We start from the raw sequence: 18744 nt of genomic DNA, 5'->3' as shown, positions 1-18744 counted from the left end.
CATCATATTTGATAAAAGTACAATCTTGTGGTGATTTATGGTCTTGAGATTTCACGGCTCTTCTTTCACTTTTTATGTCACATGGCGTAATGTCCATGTGAAGACCCAAAATCAAAACAGAGTGGTCTGGTGGAACAATAGGTGGGGACAGTTACCAGAAATTGTCAGATCACTTATTCGGTACACATACTGGAGTTGTTCATATGGTGTAGTTACATAATCCACTACAGACTTTCCTTGACAGGATAAGTGTAATCATGTTTCCCAACGCTTCCATTCACCACACACAAGTCGCTTTCCGATAGAAAATCCACCAAGGTTTCCCCATCACGATTTACAACATTATCTATTATTTCTCTGAGTTTTACATCGTCAATCCCCACTATTATGTCCTGTAAATGTCCTTATCTTGCATTAAAGTCTCCACGCAGATAGGTAATACCTCTATTTGGATAAGTTCAGAACTGGTTTTGAAGATCCATAAATAAATGTTCAGTGTCAATTATCCTCCTGGAACTAATTTGGGGAAGATAACAAACACAGATCCATAGGTCTGCTTCAGATTTCTGTCAATTCTTTTGCATAATATTCCTTCGGTGTCAAAATCTTTTAATTTTCTGGTGTATGGTACAAGTCCATTTTTCACAAGACACCCAATGCCTCCAGGACCCCGTTTAGCACGAATGTGTAAGTTCTTCTCGTTTTGACCAAGCCAACTATAATTATCTATACAAACTACATCATCCATGTACAAATATGAAATCAAATAACTTAGTCCTTAGTCCTCGCCACTTGAAATTGAATCACGAACTATCGCGATTTAATAAATTAACGAAGATAGCTGCATATGTGTGTTAATACTAACACAGCAAAAACAAGCCTTTTCATAAAAAGGAACATTACTAACATTACAGTTGTTGATACAGAGAAGATACTCATCAATCATTAGTTAGATTTGTTTTGCTAGTCAAACTTAGTTTGCATTTAACAATTAGCATTAAGATATATGCTAATCTCTCCTTTTCGTAGTGATGTATTGTATTTTGATTATCATTATCTAGATCTAAAATACGTAGTGATACCTGCTGATTTTAGCATATCAATCTTTAGTTAGACTTTTTAATTTAACGATTAATTATACAATAGGTTAGTTGACGTAGATTTCACCTAATAATTAGCATGATTAGCAGGAAGATATACATGTATGCTCATTCATAATACCGGTACCTATATTTTCCAAGGCCTCAGTAAATTTGATTTTCCTTTATGATTTAAGTCGCCAGTGGTCTCTAGCCAGGTTTTACTTTCTAATAACTCATGTATTGAAAACGTCTTTGTTTTATTATTGCTCAGGTAAGTTTTATGTCTACACTGTGATAATTACCTTACTGTTTTACAGTCCTTTGACGACAGAAATTTTAATATAATCAATTTGTTCTCATCGCGATATGGCTACAATATTGCCGATGCGATGTCAAATTATAACTCACTCACTCACTCACTTTATGATTTAAATATCTAGATACTCATAGGTGGATTTTAGGTGTCAGATCCAATAGGTGGATAAGACTGATGAATGGAGGTACATGTATTTGTTTTTTTGTTTTTCTCAATTTATGTTCTTTTAATGCTATCAAATAAAAATAAACGCAAAGAAGTAATGAATATTTATCGTAAAAATAAATTTGACATAATTTGCCTTCAAGATATTCACATCTCTGAGGAAAATGAAACAATTGTGAGAAATGAATGGGGCCTACAAAGTATTATAGCTCCTTTAAGATCTAATGCTAGAGGTTAGCCATTCTGTTTAACAATAACTGTGAAATCGATATACATTCATATAAAAAGGATAAAAATGTAAATTTCCTAATTGTTTCACTAAATATTGATGGAATTGATATGGTAATTGCTAATATTTATGGCCCTAATAATGATGATCCAAATTTTTATAAACAATTATTTACAGATATGCTAGAATTTGACAATGACTCGGGTTATACATGTATGTGGTGATTGGAATTTGGTAATAGATCCAAACATAGATCTTGAAAATTATAAACATATCAACAACCCTAAAGCGCGAAATCTTATTATAGAAAATATGGAGAGATATAATCTTCATGATATCTGGAGAGAACTGAACCCTACTTTTAATTAATATACCTGGTGGAAAAAGAACCCGCGACAACAAGGTAGACTTGACTTCTTTTTAATATCAGAAAATGTAAGTAACACTAGATGCAAATATATCAGCAGGCTACAAATCGGATCACTCAGCCATCTCTTTAACCTTATCCACATCTGTAAACAAAGAAAAAGGGAAGGGTTATTGGAAATTTAATTCATCTTTGTTATATAATAAGGAATTTTGTGATATGGTTACAAAAACACTTGAAGAAGTTAAACTTGAATTTGCCTGTAATGACCAGGATAATGTTCCTGTAGAGCTTTTAAAATTAAAATACCCAGCAACAGTTGTATTCGAAACCTTCTTGATGAAAGTTAGAGGAAATTCAATTTTCAATATCATCTTATTTGAAGAGAAAAAAAATCAAAGAAAAATCAATCACATGAAAAAGATATAAATGATTCTATGGATTGGCACCTCTATTTTGAAACCTGATTCACGTTTCTCCAACTGTCTTGTATCCATTGATTTGTCTGATAATAACCTATTAGGCGATATGATGTTACTTTTTAGTATATACTTTGCACCACATATTTCGTTTGTTAATGTTTCAAACCATTTCAGGAAAAATGAGTTACTTCAAAAATGCCTAATTACGAATTTTCTTCATCAGTACCAACCTTACGTTTATCGTTTCCCCCAACTCTGAGATCCCTGTACATCCACGGTATATTAAGTGACATAGGGGAGTTAAATAGTAAAATCGTATTTTCAAACGCAGTATCACTCCGGAGTTTTATTTTTGCTTTCAATGGACTTGAAGCTTTTCAGTATGGTGTTTATGGTTTAGAAAACCTCACAGAGCTTGATATCTCGGGAAAGTCACAAAAATGAAACCAGATACGATGAGCTATTTCACGATTCTTAAAATTTTAAAAATGTCTCAAATTGGACTTGACAAGAACTTTCTTTTAAATCATGGAAGTGAAGTATTTCGACCGTTAATAAGGTTAGAGACGATCGTTCTTAGTTATAAAGATGTCGCAGTTATGGATCAGAAGATATTTTCCAATAACCCACTGATCAAGATCGATCTACCATTTAATCGCTTTGAGGCCATTCCCTTTGATCTGACAACGACATCTTCCCTGTATGACCTTGACCTCAGCTTCAACTCGCTCCCTGTTCTGTCAGAAACAGAGATGACCCTTGTTGATGAGCTGTCACCCAGACACAATTTTTCCCTGAACCTGAATGGCAACCTTTTGTCCTGTGGCTGTAACAATCTTGGCTTTGTGCTGTGGCTTTTCTCGTCAAACGCAACCGTGAAGAACGTAGACGACTATATCTGCGTGCTAGATAATGGACAGATTGAATCTCCATTATATGTTTATAGTCATAACGAAGCAATCTGGAGGCGTTGTTCAAGTCCATTTTGGCTTTCTGTTTGCATTTCAGGTTTTGCATTGCTCTTCTTCTTCTTAACGGTAATGTATGTCATAATTCAAAAGAAGACTCTACTTTTCAACATTTTACTGCGATTATTTGGCTTTGTAAATGTAGCAAAACCATTGAGACGGACTAATTTCCCAAACGATGCCAACATCGGCCACAGTGACTGCGATTATCAGTACATCTGTCACAGAGAGCACCTGGAAGACAGACATGGAGTCAAACTCTTCCTGAAGGACAGAGACACCATCCCTGGAGGACAAATAGCTGACGACATCATCAACGGAATAGATTCCAGTTGGAAGACGCTCCTTATTCTCACTCAATCTTTTGTAGAGGACCAGTGGTGCAGCTTCATCGTTAATCGTACTGTGTATTCCTCCACCAGAATGCCAGTTGGTAGCATCCTTCTTGTGTTGTTTGAGGACGTGAGACGAGATGACATCTCCCCTGCCTTGCTGAATGTTGTGGAGGAGAGACACATCTTCTGTGTGGACAGATACAGGGACGATGAAGAGAGGCTGTGGGAAGAAATCAGCCAGTGCATCAAGATGGATGGGGATTAAAATATGCGTTTATAACATATACACAAATGTCCTAGGGATAAAAATATTCGTATCCATTTCGAGACCAAACAAAATTGACAAATTCAAGAAAACCATTCACCAATCACTGTGAGGATAATGGTGGTGAAGGAAGACACTTTATTACCCATATGGGCTCAAATATGCAGAGTAATAACTTTTTGATATTTGCACAGTGTGCAATTAGTGATTCTCGAAGCTGATTGGTCAGTTGAACAAAGAGAAATTTTCATTGGACAACGGAACTATTTTTTTCTCATCACATTCATTCATAAAAGCACGCCTTTCCCTTCAGATGATTTACGTGCTACAATCTCACTGATTCGAGATTTTTATGACAAGAAACATAGTTTCATATCAACAACATTATTCCACATTATTTATTTTTCATTTATTTCCATGATTTTCGTTTTACAGTAAAAACCAAAACTACGTCTACGTTTGTAAACAAACATTTGACACCTGTCAAAGTAAATGACCTCGTTAAAGCGGACGGAGATCTGACTGACATGAAGAGTTATTCGTATAATTCAACCTCTGAACACATTAAATGTCTTTGTTGTCAAAACTGCATATGGCCAGATTGAGGTTCCAAGATTCAGATTGTGATGTTGCCAGAAACTGTTTCTGGTGCGCCAAGATCAACACAAGCAAATCCGGGTTTGCGTCTGTGTTAGAGGACTTGCTGTTGGGCGAATCTTGCTACCACCCGAATCCCAAAACCGGACTTAGTACAGACAGGTTTGCCTTTGTGAACGATGATGACATCGATAACTGCCAATGAAAATGAAAACACAATGAAAAAGACTAAATTTGACAAGTTGACATGAACTTTAAATTTATACAGGTAAGAAAAACATTCTTCTTTGTAAATTTATCATTTCGGCATGCACATCAGACGGTTCAGAATTAGCAATGTCTACTTTGAAGGAGATGAAGGGTAGCATAGAATGTTCCTTTGGCGACAAGATTACCAACATCTGGTTGCGAAATCGATGCACTTTGCTGAACTCGGATAGGTTTTGAAATCAAACCTAAAATAATTAAAAATACAAGGAAAAGAAAACTTACCGCAGCGAGCTGATCCTGTGTCCGATATTGAACTAAATGAACTCCGTGAATGCGGACAGCTTGTCACCAAGTCTCCAGATACCGTGTTAGTCTATCAACAGGTAGATTCTATTCGACCATTATGAATCACATCAAAATATCAACAAACTCCCGTCGTCTGACTGTGTCTACTCCACAAGCTTGATTGACAAGTCTTCCTAAAATCCCACATGCACATGTTTCCATTCAGTGACACTTGTCTCAAATCACACAGGATGTTTATTTAACTTGTTGTCCGGATTAAACTGTAACGCCGGTTCTCTTGTCATTCCTGGTTTCGGCTGTCTCATAACTGGGTCAAGTCGGGTCATTCATTCCGACACTGTGACAGCAATCGTACTTTTCAAAGTTTACCTTCTTTTCGTAACGTTTCTCAAACAAACAAGACTTCTGTACATTCCGTCTATGTTGAAGTTAAAGGTTTTGGCATTTTTCAAATGACACCTTAAAAATTTGACAGGTTTTCCGTGTTTCCTCTTCTCAACGTGAAATGCATGTCTCTGCCGATGCACAACGGGGGCTGTCTGTCAGCGACGAGATCTTGTCAAAACAAGCCTTGATTAAAAAACCTGATTAACCTTTTTGGAAACTTGTCTTCCTTTATCAATGCTAGATAGTGTACGCTGTGTAAATCGGACAGAAATATAACTGCATTAATGTGATCTTTATAGTTTTTTAACAGAACTATAATTTTCACGCGTAACAACACGTTAATTGAGTAATGCGATTGGAGGGAATGGACAGTGTTTTTTCACACGCGGATTGATACAAAACAGCTGATTCTTGATCGCCGACAGGTTTTTCCACTTGAAACGTCTTTAATATGATTATGGGTAATAAATAGAATAACCCACGCGAGAAACTTACAACATTAATTTCACGAGTGACATATTTTACGTAATCACTCCTACCTCGTGGGTTATTCTATAATTATTTGATTTATGTGTATTATGAATTTATGTGTAATTGTCTTTTATTCTTGTCATTATTACCAAGTTTGGAGGGCATTGGTTTTATCATAATTGTTACTTGTTTGCGATATATTTCATTAGTGCTCGGGTTGAATAGGTCCTGAGCACTGTTTTGCTTCTGGTGAAAGGCGACTACATTTTAACTTGATCAAGTGGTCAAGCTCAGTGACAGGGCTGACTGCCTCTCATCGTCTCCTAATTGTGTGAACTGTTGCTCATGCCGTCAACTACTGGCTTACTGGTCCAGACTCGAGTATTTAGCGGTCGCCGCCGTAAAGCAGAAATATTGCTGACTATGGCGAAACACTACAAACACATATCTTTTATTTTTTAGGCTTCTTTATGCCCATCAGTGAGTACGCCTCCTTTACAAATCTTACAGCAGTATCACGACTGGAACACACATGTACCCATGAGGAGAATCGTTACCATGTACTTGGAGTGACGAGCGAACGCTTTAAACACGAGGTTACTCCCTCGCCCTATTTCCATGACTGAGTGATCATTCAATGTTCAAATAAACATTTTCGCAATAAACCTTATCGACACTATGGACACTGTAAATAAAACTATATAGACATTTTACGTAATGATAAACGTTCTTTGTGAACATCTAAATATGACAGCTGTCAAGAGGCTTGTATTGACAAAAAAAACTTAGAATTAGAAAAAATGAGAGGTTTGGTTTACCGGAAATAGTATGTATCAAAAGGATGTAGGCTCCGGTTTGTGTCCACATGGTTGTGTCGGCAACACAGTACGGTTTGTGGCAATATACTTTACAATTACATGTTCCGAGTGAATAAAAGTTGAAAGCTTAGATTCTTGGCGAGGATCATTTAAAATTATTTCACGAGACACAGATAATCTGTAATTTCGAGTTTTATATAACCCATAGTCCTTTTTGAGCAGTGTATTAAACCTGTTCGTTTCCCGATCAGTGGAGTCTCGTGAGTCTTTTGTTGGAACGATGTTACATTAAATCGTTGGTGACGTCATGAACGATGGATGAAGTCAAAAGCTCATGCATTATTGAAAAATGTATTGCAAGGAAATATATTTGAAAAGGAATAGTTACCTTTGTCAAAATTTGTAATTGAAAGTTAAACGTTTGTTTAAATTATAATATTGGACCGCCTCCGTGGTCTAGTGGTAGAGCGTCCGCCCGTACACACACACGTACATGCACGTCGCTATATAAGTGCAATAATCTTGGACGCGATGTTAAACCCCATTTCACCTCACCTTGTTATAGGGCGGTCGGGTAGCCTAGTGGTTAAAGCGTTCGCTCGTCACGCCGAAAACCCGGGTTCGATTCCCGACATGGGTCCAATGTGTGAAGCCCATTTCTGGTGTCCCCCGCCGTGATATTGCTGGAATATTGCTAAAAGCGGCGCAAAAACCATACTCACTCACTCACTCACCTTGTTATAATATTGGAAAGTGTCTGAAGCCCTCATACAATTTTAACTTTTGGTTTTTTCTTGACTGCATTAAATATTTGTCCTGCTGCTGACCTGTCATATGTCCCATCTATGTACTTTGTTGGAAATAAAAAAGTATATTGGAATAAAATGGATGACGTAATTTTCAATTATTTGTGACAATATTTTCACATGTTGACACGTTGCTCTATCCTTTTCACAAACGGAAAACAAACGAACAGCTCCAGCTAACTAGCCAATCTGTATGAAGCAAAATATGATACGCAGCGAAAATGACTGAAATCGTTTTCACCTATATCTTTGCCTCAATGGGTAATATTTATAAGATACTACACGAGCTTCAATTTAAAAACAAGTTTATGTCCCGGGTGAAATAGTGTTCAGTTTTACACGAGGTTTATCGAGGGCAGACTGAAATTTATTTCACCCGGGACATAAACTTTATAATTATTAAATTGAAGCTAGTGTAATATTATATTTATTACCACAGGTGTAATTTAAAGGAGATTCAACAAAAACAAACAGTTTCAGTCTCGTCAGTTGAGCAACTTAGAGAAAGCTCAAGGTTGACCAAACCAAGTCATGTCATGGCTCTGTGAAAATGGTTTCTCTTTTATATTTTGTCCAGGAAAGCTGAACGACAAAAATGCCCTGTCTCAGCTCAAGTACGTAGTAGACTAGACAACTGTGCATACACAAGAGACGAGTTCCAGTTTGACTTCTGACATGTCATTTAGAGGTCACCAAGCACTTCTGCTGAAAATATCGACATCAGCAAAGCTGATGAAAAAACAGTGTGTCAAGCGCGAAAGCCATCACTGCAAACCTTTACAAAATACACATATACTGTCGGAAATGCTTCAAGGACATTTTATCGGATGTTCACTTGAATACCTACATGTATTCGTCGTATTGAGCCCAGTCGAAATAAAATGTCTGACGTGGCCAAACTTTCCCGCTGTAAGACAGGCGGTGATGCCAGCTGAAAACGACCATGTATCAAGGACTGGAGTGTAGTATGAATCGGAATTTCTGTTCGGATTGGCAGAGTCAACATAAGGTAATTTGACCAAGCAGTTTAACTTTAGCTTCAGGTATATCGATGATCTGATATCGTTCAATAACAATCCAATAGCCAATTCCCTTCAACTGATTTACCCAGTTGAACTAGAAATAAAGGAGACCTGAGAGACCGCCTCATCTGTTTCATATTTAGATATATGCATAACGATTCAGAGTGACAAAACACTCTCCACAAGACTGTATGACAAAAGGGATGACTTCAACTTTCCAACAGTCAAGTTTCCCTTCATGTCGAGCAATATTCCAGCCTTTGGAGTTTACATTTCGCAACTTATGAGATAATATCGAGCATGTTCTTTCTACCAAGATTTCAAAGATCGTCATACGACTCTTGCTCAGAACTTGATCAAGGTTACACAATTCAAGGCCTCAGTAAAGCTTTCCACTTATTTGGGGGACATTTCTAAATTTGACGCGACCCCACATTCTATGTTTAATGGTCATTAACGATCATGCATAAGTTTAGTGTACTTGGAGCTTGGAGCTAGCCCCAGTACGATAGCAAAAGCAAAAATATTTAATGTCAAACAGCACGCGTTGCTTTTCGGTGTTCTTCACAACATTTTAGAGAATAATTTGGTTTCTAACTTTTCAGGTTTCTTATTTGTAATTTGTAGTATGTCAGTTGATGGGAAATAGTTCTACTCAAACACAAACCCTTCTGTCATCCTGAACCGACACACGTTCGTTCATCGGAATATATAACCAGCTGCTAAATAATCATTTAAATAAGACATTGTTCTTCTGCTTTTGTACTTCAACATTTAATAATGAAATTAAAAGTTAAAAATTACTTTAGTTTGGTTTCCTCTCGTTGCAGTTTCAGCGAAAACAAAAATAAAAATGTTCTTGTGATCGAAATATGAACGAACGAATCGAATGTAGATGAGTAGTCCCACTGTTCCCCCCCCCCCCCCCCTTACCCCCACCCCCCCCCCACCCCACCCCCCCCCCCCCCCAACCCCCCTTTCTCTTAATACAGTTTAATATCCCTTTATAATAACTCGCATAATGACGTGAACCAGACACACAGACGAAACAACTCCAAATTATTCGTTAATACTATGTATATATGTACATATTTGAACATATTTCATCATTATATTTGCTGTAAATTACTTATTATACATGAACAACGCCTACATTTCAAGCATGTAACAACATGAGACATCCGGGTCCATAGTGTTCCAGTAATGTTAAGGCGTTAAACCCAACTCACTCACTCACTTAATGTTAAATGCAGATTAGCTGAACTTCCAAGCTGATTTGCTGAGTGTGCGGTTTCTAAGCACAACTGTACACTCAGATACTGTATCTAAGGCCAAATAAGTATTGTGTCTGGTCTTTTGGTCTGCCTAAAATGACGCGACAAGTTTCGTATTGGTTTTGTTTGTTTGTTGTTTAACTCTGCACACCGCAATATACCAGCTACATGACGGCGGTCTGTAAATATCCTAGTCTGGACCAGATAATCCAGTGATTGAAATCATGAGCATCGATCTACGCAATTGGGATACGATGATATGCATCAACCAAGTCAGCGAACCTGACCGTCCAATCACGTTAGTCACCCCTTGCGACAAGCATAGTCGACTGTTACGACAAGCGTGGGTTACTGATTTTTCTAACCGGATATTCACGGGTTTCGTATTGGTATTTGTCTGCAGGAACAGAATGTACTTTTCGCAGGGATACATAACAGTTCAGTGATGTCTAAACAACACTCGACAAGCACAAAAGGTATTACGTCCTTCTCCCACAGCCAACCTACAAAGGTTCAAAACTAGTTTTTTTAGAATCAGTTGTCCGACCAGATTGAGTATGCAGTGAGGATGCGGGCAGCTATGATTGGGTGATATGGTGTAAGATTTATATCAGTTATATAAGTTTTACATGTACATCCACACAGTAATTAAGACTGACTATCTTTTTCAATATTTACTTCTTTATTTACTTAAATATACTGAATGGGACCACAGATATTTTCAAGTACGTGACATTTGGTAACAACTGAGTTTGTTGGTGCGTTCTACTCAGAAATGGAGCTGGCTAAGCTAGCCACATTTTGTGAATTTAGTGCAGCCTAATTAAGGCCATGCTTCGTGTACATGTACATGTAGTGGCTGTTGAATGCCTGGTGTGTTTGAAATAAATAACGTTACACGAGGCAAGGGAGTTAACTGACTGCAAAAAGTCCAGTTTCCACTCTTGCCGTACTAGACTGGAATATCCAGGCTCGATCGTAGCGCCACCAGTCGCTTTTACGAGTTATGCCCCTCCTATTGACCAATCAGATTCTACCTCTCATATCACTTGCATTTGCTTCAAACAAAATGGCGTCACCAAGTCAAGACGATCTGATCGATAATCAAAATCTATATTGTGATAAAACGGGTCTTACTTCTCAAAGTGCATCAAATCACGTGAGCGCCTTGATTTTAAACATGAAAATATTTGGACAATATCTGCTGACGCCGAGTTGGCGGTACACATGCTTTGCAAATCCTGCAATCGACCAAATCTGCACGGCAGTTTACGAACCGGATGTAGATTTCGTTACGCGATTTTGATTGGACTATGCATAGACTCGTTAGTCCAGCCAAAATACAACTTCATAAGTCCAGCCTAGTTCGGCAAGGGTGAAAAATGGACTTTTATAGTCAGCAAACTCCCTTGTCCCAGGAAGGTGAAGTATATGGGAAAATATTTGGTCGTGTGTAACCTAGAGGTACCGTGCGTCTGGTGCCGTTTGAACTTTCGTTTGGGGGAAAGCAGTAAAGAGTTACCTGCGCTTGGTCCGGTAAATAAAAAATGAACAGAGGCTGGCGGTTGAAAATGACGCGAGGGTGGACCAGAAACAAAATCCTTTTATATCGGCCTACATGTATAGGCGCCTTATGTCGTTGATGTACCGTATGGCCTTCTGGACGTCATGCACAGCTCAGCAGTGTGTTATCACTAAGGGCCATCACATGGTCGGGCCTGTCTGGATCTACACCAGTGTAGCAGTCCACTGATACAGTAATGGAGGTAAGAGATGGACCACGGAGACCAACTCAGTCTCAATATATGTCTAAAAGAACCAAGAAGTTTGTTCGACGTTTCGTCAGGGGATTCGCAAGCGGTTTGGCGCTGTATTCGGGATTTAAAACTGTCACGGCACTCACGAAAAATCCGTTCCGGCGCGGGTAAGTTCAGTGAATACTTGAGAAGGCTGATCCTCACACCTCAATAGAGATTGGCAAAAAGTGGGCCATTGTACTGTATGAGCTCCGCCTCAGTCGTAACGTTACATCATGTCACGATTGCTAAACAGTGTGACATATTTATATAATACTGTTCATGTGAATGATAAAATTTGAGATATACTGCCTACTGTATAATTACTGTATGTCCTACAACGCAGGTCAAATTAAGCCTTAACGCATGATCTGGGCGAGTTTTCTGTGATTAGCCACGCACAGATCAGTAAACAAAGGCCAAGTGGCATGATTTTCACATGGTTTGTGCGATCACCTCCGCGCACCGTGCACCTTGTACCCACTTGTTAATTGACTGTTACATTGAAAACATTTACTGGTATAAATATAGACGACACGTTGATAGCGGGACACATCCACTAAACAATCTCGGGGTCTGTTCAGATAAGAAGATTAGCGTCGGTAGTAACTCGTGAATGTAAACATTCTTTCCGACTTTGACCTTGTACACCTTTGTTGACGTAAACGAATTTGTAAATAAGAATTTCGAATTTTAAAAGTCATATAAAATATAATTTGCTATCTTTACTTTTCACTCTTCAATGTAACGTTTTTATAGGAATAATGATAGTGAGAACGAGCTGTTATTGAAGTTTCTGAGCAACAGTATGTGAATTGGGGGCAGCGGCCTGTAAATCTCAAGTAAGGCACAGTAGGTAGGTACTGTAGGTAGTCCGCAAGTTGAAAAGTGTATATTACTGTAGGTAATAAGGGACTGAATTATTATACTATATGGGGTATTTCATGGGTATTTGTATGCAAGGAGCTGAAAAATAATTGGGTAATGTTGTTTGTTTTGCAAATTTCCCGCCAAAAACAGAATACAGCGATATTGCTAAATGTATAAAGCCATGCGAGCTCGAACACTAAGTTGGACACATTCGTAGTGTGTTAGGGTGAGCCCAAACTAGTGATTGATATAATGAGCAACGTCCCACACCATCGGTCAATCGTACTGTCAATATATAGAACAAAAGTCCAGTTTCCCTTGCCGAACTAGGCCGGGATTTCGTGGCTCGATCGTAGCACCATCAGTGGCTATTAAGCGTTATGTCCCTATCTTCTTGAAAGAAATGCACTCAGTTCAGGGTTTCCAGTGGTTAAAGCGTTCACTCGTCACGCCGAAGGCCCGGGTTCGATTCGCCACATGGGTACAATGTGCGTAGACCATTTCTGGTGTTCCTGAAATCCCCATCTTTAACAGGCTTCTTAACATGTAGAATATGACATCAGAACATAAAAAGGTACATTGGTACACATTGACCTAGTACCCCGTGGGTCCGGAGGAGCCTGTGCTGAAAATATCGATCACTGGATTGTGTGGTCCAGCATTGCTGCATGCGGCGTTAAATTAACATACATTGGGCTGTATGGTTGGTTATTTGTTTGTTGTTTAACGCCGCAATCAGCAACTATTCTAGCAATATGACGGCGGTCTGTAAATAATCGAGTCTGGACCAGACAATCCAGTGATTGACATCATGAGCATCGATCCACGCAATTGGATACGGTGACATGCATCAACCAGGTCAGCGAGCCTGACCACCCGATCCCGTTAGTCGCCTCTTACGACAAGCATAGTTGCCTACATGATCGAATACAATACACCCGACCCTCTAACAAATAGATTACCCGCGTGGCCATACACACTAGGTGAATACGGTATTGGTGACAATACATATACGACAAGCACAGTCGCCTCTTACGGCACGCATGGGTTGCTAGACCTATTATCATCCAAAACTGGCTCCCACGGGAGATATCGCTTGGGTGAGATTGTATCACAATGCTTTGCAAACCATTGTGACGTCATTGATTTCCATGACGTCACAATCAAATGACATCACTAATGGCTCTGCTACTGAAGCTGTAGGCAGTACGTTTTACACATAAGACACTACTGTCCACAAACTGAAAAAGTTGGTAAAAGTGTAGTTTTTCCACTTTTATCAACTCGTGTCAGCCTCGGAGTTTTTCCACTTTTATCAACTCGTGTTGATATATTTCATATCAAAAGACACTCGGGTGAGATTCTCTCTTTCTACCCCGGATCTTCACGGGTCGGACTGTCTGTACCAGTCAGTGTCTGTTTTACCAGCTGATGTTTCGTTCCATAAATCGTTTCGTTCTAAAATCCAACAGAAAACTAACCTTAATTAAATCAAGGCATTATTTGGTTGTTATTAAATCATGTCAGTTTTACACACTGGTATCACTAGTTATTATAAATACTCAAATCCTGAACGACACGAATGCGCCAACGTAATGCTGAGGTCATGCTGTCCTTTTTCAGTCTACCGCTGATCCCTGGACAGATCGTGAGCTCGGACTGCGCCAGGTTCGCCACGTTCCTAGGTTTGTATCCCAGTGTGTACCACCTTGCTGTCGACCTCCTCAAGAAATACAGAGGAATCAATGTGAGTATTCGCTGCATGTTCATGGGATACATCGCAGTCAACGTAATGAGGCGACCACTGGCTTTTGTTTGTTTGTTGTTTAACGCCTCACTCAGCAATATTCTAGGTATATGGCAGCAAGTCTGTGGATAATCGAGTCTGGACCAGACATCATGAGCATCGATCCACGCAATTGGGATGTCATGCATCAACCAAATCAGGAAAACTGACCACCCGATCCCGTTAGTCGCCTCTTACGACAAGCATAGTCACCTGTTAAAACAAGCATGGGTTGCTGAAGACCAATTCTAACCCAGGACTTCACTGGTTCCCTGGCTTTTAACCAAACTGTGTATTACAAACACCTGTACGTCAGAACGATTGTGTTGTTAGCCCAGCTGGTGGACGGTATCTGTCCCATCCTCGATAATCTCGTGTATTATATCGTCATTTTATTATAAATACCCTGGACACATTCGCCACAATAGCCTCGTTTTGAGTACCCCAATCAAATTACATTCATAAGACAAATAGAGATGTGGCATCATAGATATGCGATCGCTTTGTTCAGGTGGACCTGTGAACATGCTCTTCCTATTTGACCGCCTCTGTGGTCTAGTGGTAAAGCGTCCGCCCGGAGAGCGGAAGGTCAGGGGTTTGATCCCCGGCCGCGTCATACCAAAAGACGTTAAAAGATGGTACTTTTTGTTACTCTGTCTGGCGCATTTAGGGACTAAAACAAGGACTGGTCGGCTCGGAGTCAGTACACTGTATCTGAGTGGAGTATTCATGTCAAACTGCGGCATGGTATCTCAGTGGGCTAGCACTATAAATTGGCATCAGGACTAGTACAAGCACACACACACACACACACACACACACACACACACACACACACACACACACACACACACGTGCATGCACGTACGTCGTTATATAAGTGCAATAATCTTTGACGCGACGTTAAACCCCATTTCACTTCACTTCACTTTCCCATTTCATTGATGTTTAAAATGACATAACTATGTTACTATGAAGGTTGTCGTCAGACTGACTGTGATATTATGTCATATTTGGTCATGTCAAAGGGGCCTCAGTTGTTCGAAGCCCTTAAATTTTACTTTGCAGAGTTGCGTCCCTTTTTCGTTCTCGGTTCAAATTGATTGTCTTCCTTCATCAGCACCATACTCGTGCTCGTGGGTTTCACCAAAGTAGTAAACGTTTGGGACCTGCATCATTTTAGGCTTCCTCCCACATTAAACTGACACGTCGTGATATTACTTGAAAACATTTGTCTGTTAAAGGCAGCGTTAAATACAATTCACACACGCATGTCAAATGACTGGAATTTTGTTCTAGGATGGATGGAACTACGGACTTGCAGGGGGCTTGGCCGGCCTCACCATCATCGTTGAAGACCACAGCAGGAGAAGCGTGGTGGCTTTATTCGCTGTGGCCCGAGCACTAGGAGCTGGGGTATCGACTCTAGTGACCCGTGAACACGTCCGGAAGGTGCCTTACAGTGAAACAATGGCCTTCTGTTTATGTTGCGGCTTCCTAGTGTATTGTACGGCCTTGAGACCCAGTGTTCTTGCCAAAGGGTATTACCATTCGATCTTGAAATGGTCACGTGACTACACGGATACGAAACTGGACTTACTGTTCCGGTTGCCCAGTGACCATTTCATATCCTGTCAGGAAGGGGGTCTACACGCAGACTCGTGCACTCGACATGCATTCTGGGATTTCCTGTGCAGTCTCTCATCTTTTGTGAAGCTCTACTTGCCTATCCATGTCACTCCAATTGTCATCTTTCGCCGCCACCTCATAGTGGAGAAGTAAGCTCTTATTAATTAGCATCAACGTAAGTCCATTGATTAAAGAAAATATATGATAACTTTGTGGAATATACACGGTAAGTCATCACTGTATCAGCTACACAACCAGTTTTTACAGATATCCACGCAGAAAAGTTTGGTATCGAAGTGAAAGATCCGATTTTAATAAGACTGTCATTGTCGTCCACATTTCAAAGCTTTTGGGGCCTGGCACGTTCAACAAAGCGATCGTAAGGTTACGACTGTCGTAGGTGTTAATATATGGGCGTTACGATCGACCTGGCGGGACCCTAGGCTCCAGCGCGACGTGTTTGTTGCAAGGGGGCAGTTCAAAAGTTGACGGGTAAACACACGAATTCCTCAAGTTTGGAAACATACCTACCCCTAAAACTTAATTGTAAAAATGTTGACGAAATTTTCAGAGAGAAACACACACAGTTCATTGTACCACTGCACAAATGTTGTGGATCAACACCTGCACACAATGCAAGGAAGGTTCTGAAACGGCCCGATCCTTTATTATAGCATTTCATCTCGTTTTACCTACGGTAATGATGGCGTTCATTTCAGAGTAAAATATTGAAGCGGGGTTTAGGAACTTTAAAACTCCAGGCGAGTTTATTTTATCAGATGCGAAACTTGTACACCTGTTAATACTTTAGTTTTACAATTATAGCATCACACTTATACACGTATATAAGCATGTCAATTATGTATGACATCAAAATGTATGACGGTATAACTTTTGATTTCGGCGTTACTTCTGATATCAACCACTATCTATCTGACCATAAAGTCATTATTTACAAACCGGCAGGGTATGATTGAAATGTTGCGGACTGTGCGTAAAACAAAATTCTCTTACTCACTCACTCGACATTCACGTATGTAGGTTACTGTCTTTCGTACATCCCTGCTAAGATCCAGATAGAACTGATCTTCAGCAAACCATTCTTGTCATAAGAGGCGACTAACGTGATCGGATGGTCAGAGGGTCGTTGACTTGGTTGATGCATGTCATCGTGTCCCTATTGCGTAGATAGATGCTCTTGATGTCAGGCTCTGGATTGTCTGGTCCAGACTCAATTATTTACAGACTGCCGTCATATAGCTGGAATATTGCTGAGTGTGGCGTAAAACAACAACCAACCACTGTGTAGGTAAGCACTAAGGTTAACACATAATGGTACGGTCCCAAGTGCGTGGATCGATGCTAGTGATATCAGTCACTGGATTGTCTGGTCCAGACTCGATTATTTACAGACCGCCGTCATATAGCTGGAATATTGCTGAGTGCCGCGTTAAACAAACAAACCAACCAACCATAATGGCACGAGTGTTACTTGACTTGGCGCTTGCCTCTGTGATAATTTCAAATGTTCGACTCAACTTCCCGCTTAATACCATGGTTTCATTCTATTTTTCAGACCTAAAGTCGTCATATTGTCGCTGTTGAGGAATCTGGTCATGTCTGGTGCTTTCCTGTCAACAATGGTTATGTTGGCCAAGTACGTCATATGTCTCCAACGCAACTTCATCCGGAAGCCCCCTCCATTACCTCCCTTTGTCCCAATCGTAGCCGGCTTCGTGTGTGGTCTCGGGGTGTTGTTTGAGAGGGAGAGTAGACGGAAGGAGCTGGCCTTGTTCCTCGTTCCCCATTCCCTGCATGCTCTGTACAATATGGAGGTCAAGTCCAAGGTGAAGGTCCTATCTCGGATTCCCCAGGGCTACGTCCTGTTGTACTCCCTGTCTATGATGGTGGTTATGCATGCGTATGAACGCCACCCAGAGTCGCTCACTCCTCTCATCAACGGACTATTGCGTTTCTTTGTTGGTGGACGAAAATGTGACGGCAAGAAAGCAAAAGAAGTATAATATGAGTCCGGGTAATGTATCGGCCTTCCTGGTTTTAACACGTGTTCAGTGGCTTTGTCTGGTTGTTTAGTTTACTGGAGTCTGAAGAAGTGTTATGGTGAGGTTACAGGGTCCCACTCCACACAGCAATCTTGGAGCTGCGACAACCGTACGTCCATGTCAACATACGAGCGGTATAACAATAAAGATCGCTTTGTCTAACTGTGTCAGTTAGAGTCGCGTTGTCCTCATTTGAATCGGGTGAGTGGGTGAGGCAGTGAGTTAGGTTTAACGCCGCTTTTAACATTATTCCAGTTACATCACGGTGTGTCAGCTTAATGTGGAAAGAAAGTCCAAGTGATGCAGGCCTCAGGCGTTTACCACTTTGGTGTAACCAACGAGCACGGGTACCTAGAAACATAATCGGGGTGAACATGGATTCGAACCCACAATCATAGTTTTCTGGGTAGCCAAAGGGACGCAACTCTGAACAGCAAATCGCGCGCCTTAGGCGACTGGGCCAACCGTACCCCCCGAATGGGGTTAGATGGAACGTTGTTCATGCTATCAATAACACGTACACACACAATCTCACACTCACAAAACAGACCATCATACAC

General features: G+C 40.2%; 1 protein-coding gene and 1 long non-coding RNA gene across 2 annotated transcripts; one reads left to right on the top strand and one right to left on the bottom strand.

Annotated features, from left to right (window-relative positions):
• Positions 1-2231: 2231 nt before the first annotated feature.
• On the bottom strand, positions 2232-5776 carry LOC125373343. Its single transcript, XR_007218357.1, has 3 exons — positions 5239-5776; positions 3230-4941; positions 2232-2304 (listed from the first exon to the last, which is right to left on the bottom strand). It is a non-coding gene; the product is annotated as an uncharacterized LOC125373343 (long non-coding RNA).
• A 5909-nt stretch (positions 5777-11685) lies between these two features.
• Positions 11686-18354, top strand: LOC124126775. The gene is made up of 4 exons (XM_046490300.2): positions 11686-11964; positions 14330-14453; positions 15792-16270; positions 17698-18354. Exons 1-4 carry the CDS (start codon positions 11801-11803, stop codon positions 18143-18145), a joined length of 1215 nt encoding a protein of 404 aa, XP_046346256.2. The 5' UTR covers positions 11686-11800; the 3' UTR covers positions 18146-18354.
• Positions 18355-18744: the final 390 nt, after the last annotated feature.

The sequence above is a fragment of the Haliotis rufescens genome, unplaced genomic scaffold (assembly GCF_023055435.1).
Source record: "Haliotis rufescens isolate VD_foot unplaced genomic scaffold, xgHalRufe1.0.p SCAF_5, whole genome shotgun sequence".
Lineage (NCBI taxonomy): Eukaryota > Metazoa > Mollusca > Gastropoda > Lepetellida > Haliotidae > Haliotis > Haliotis rufescens.
Note: the sequence above shows the minus strand (reverse complement) of the source record. Positions and strands in the feature narration are given on the sequence as shown.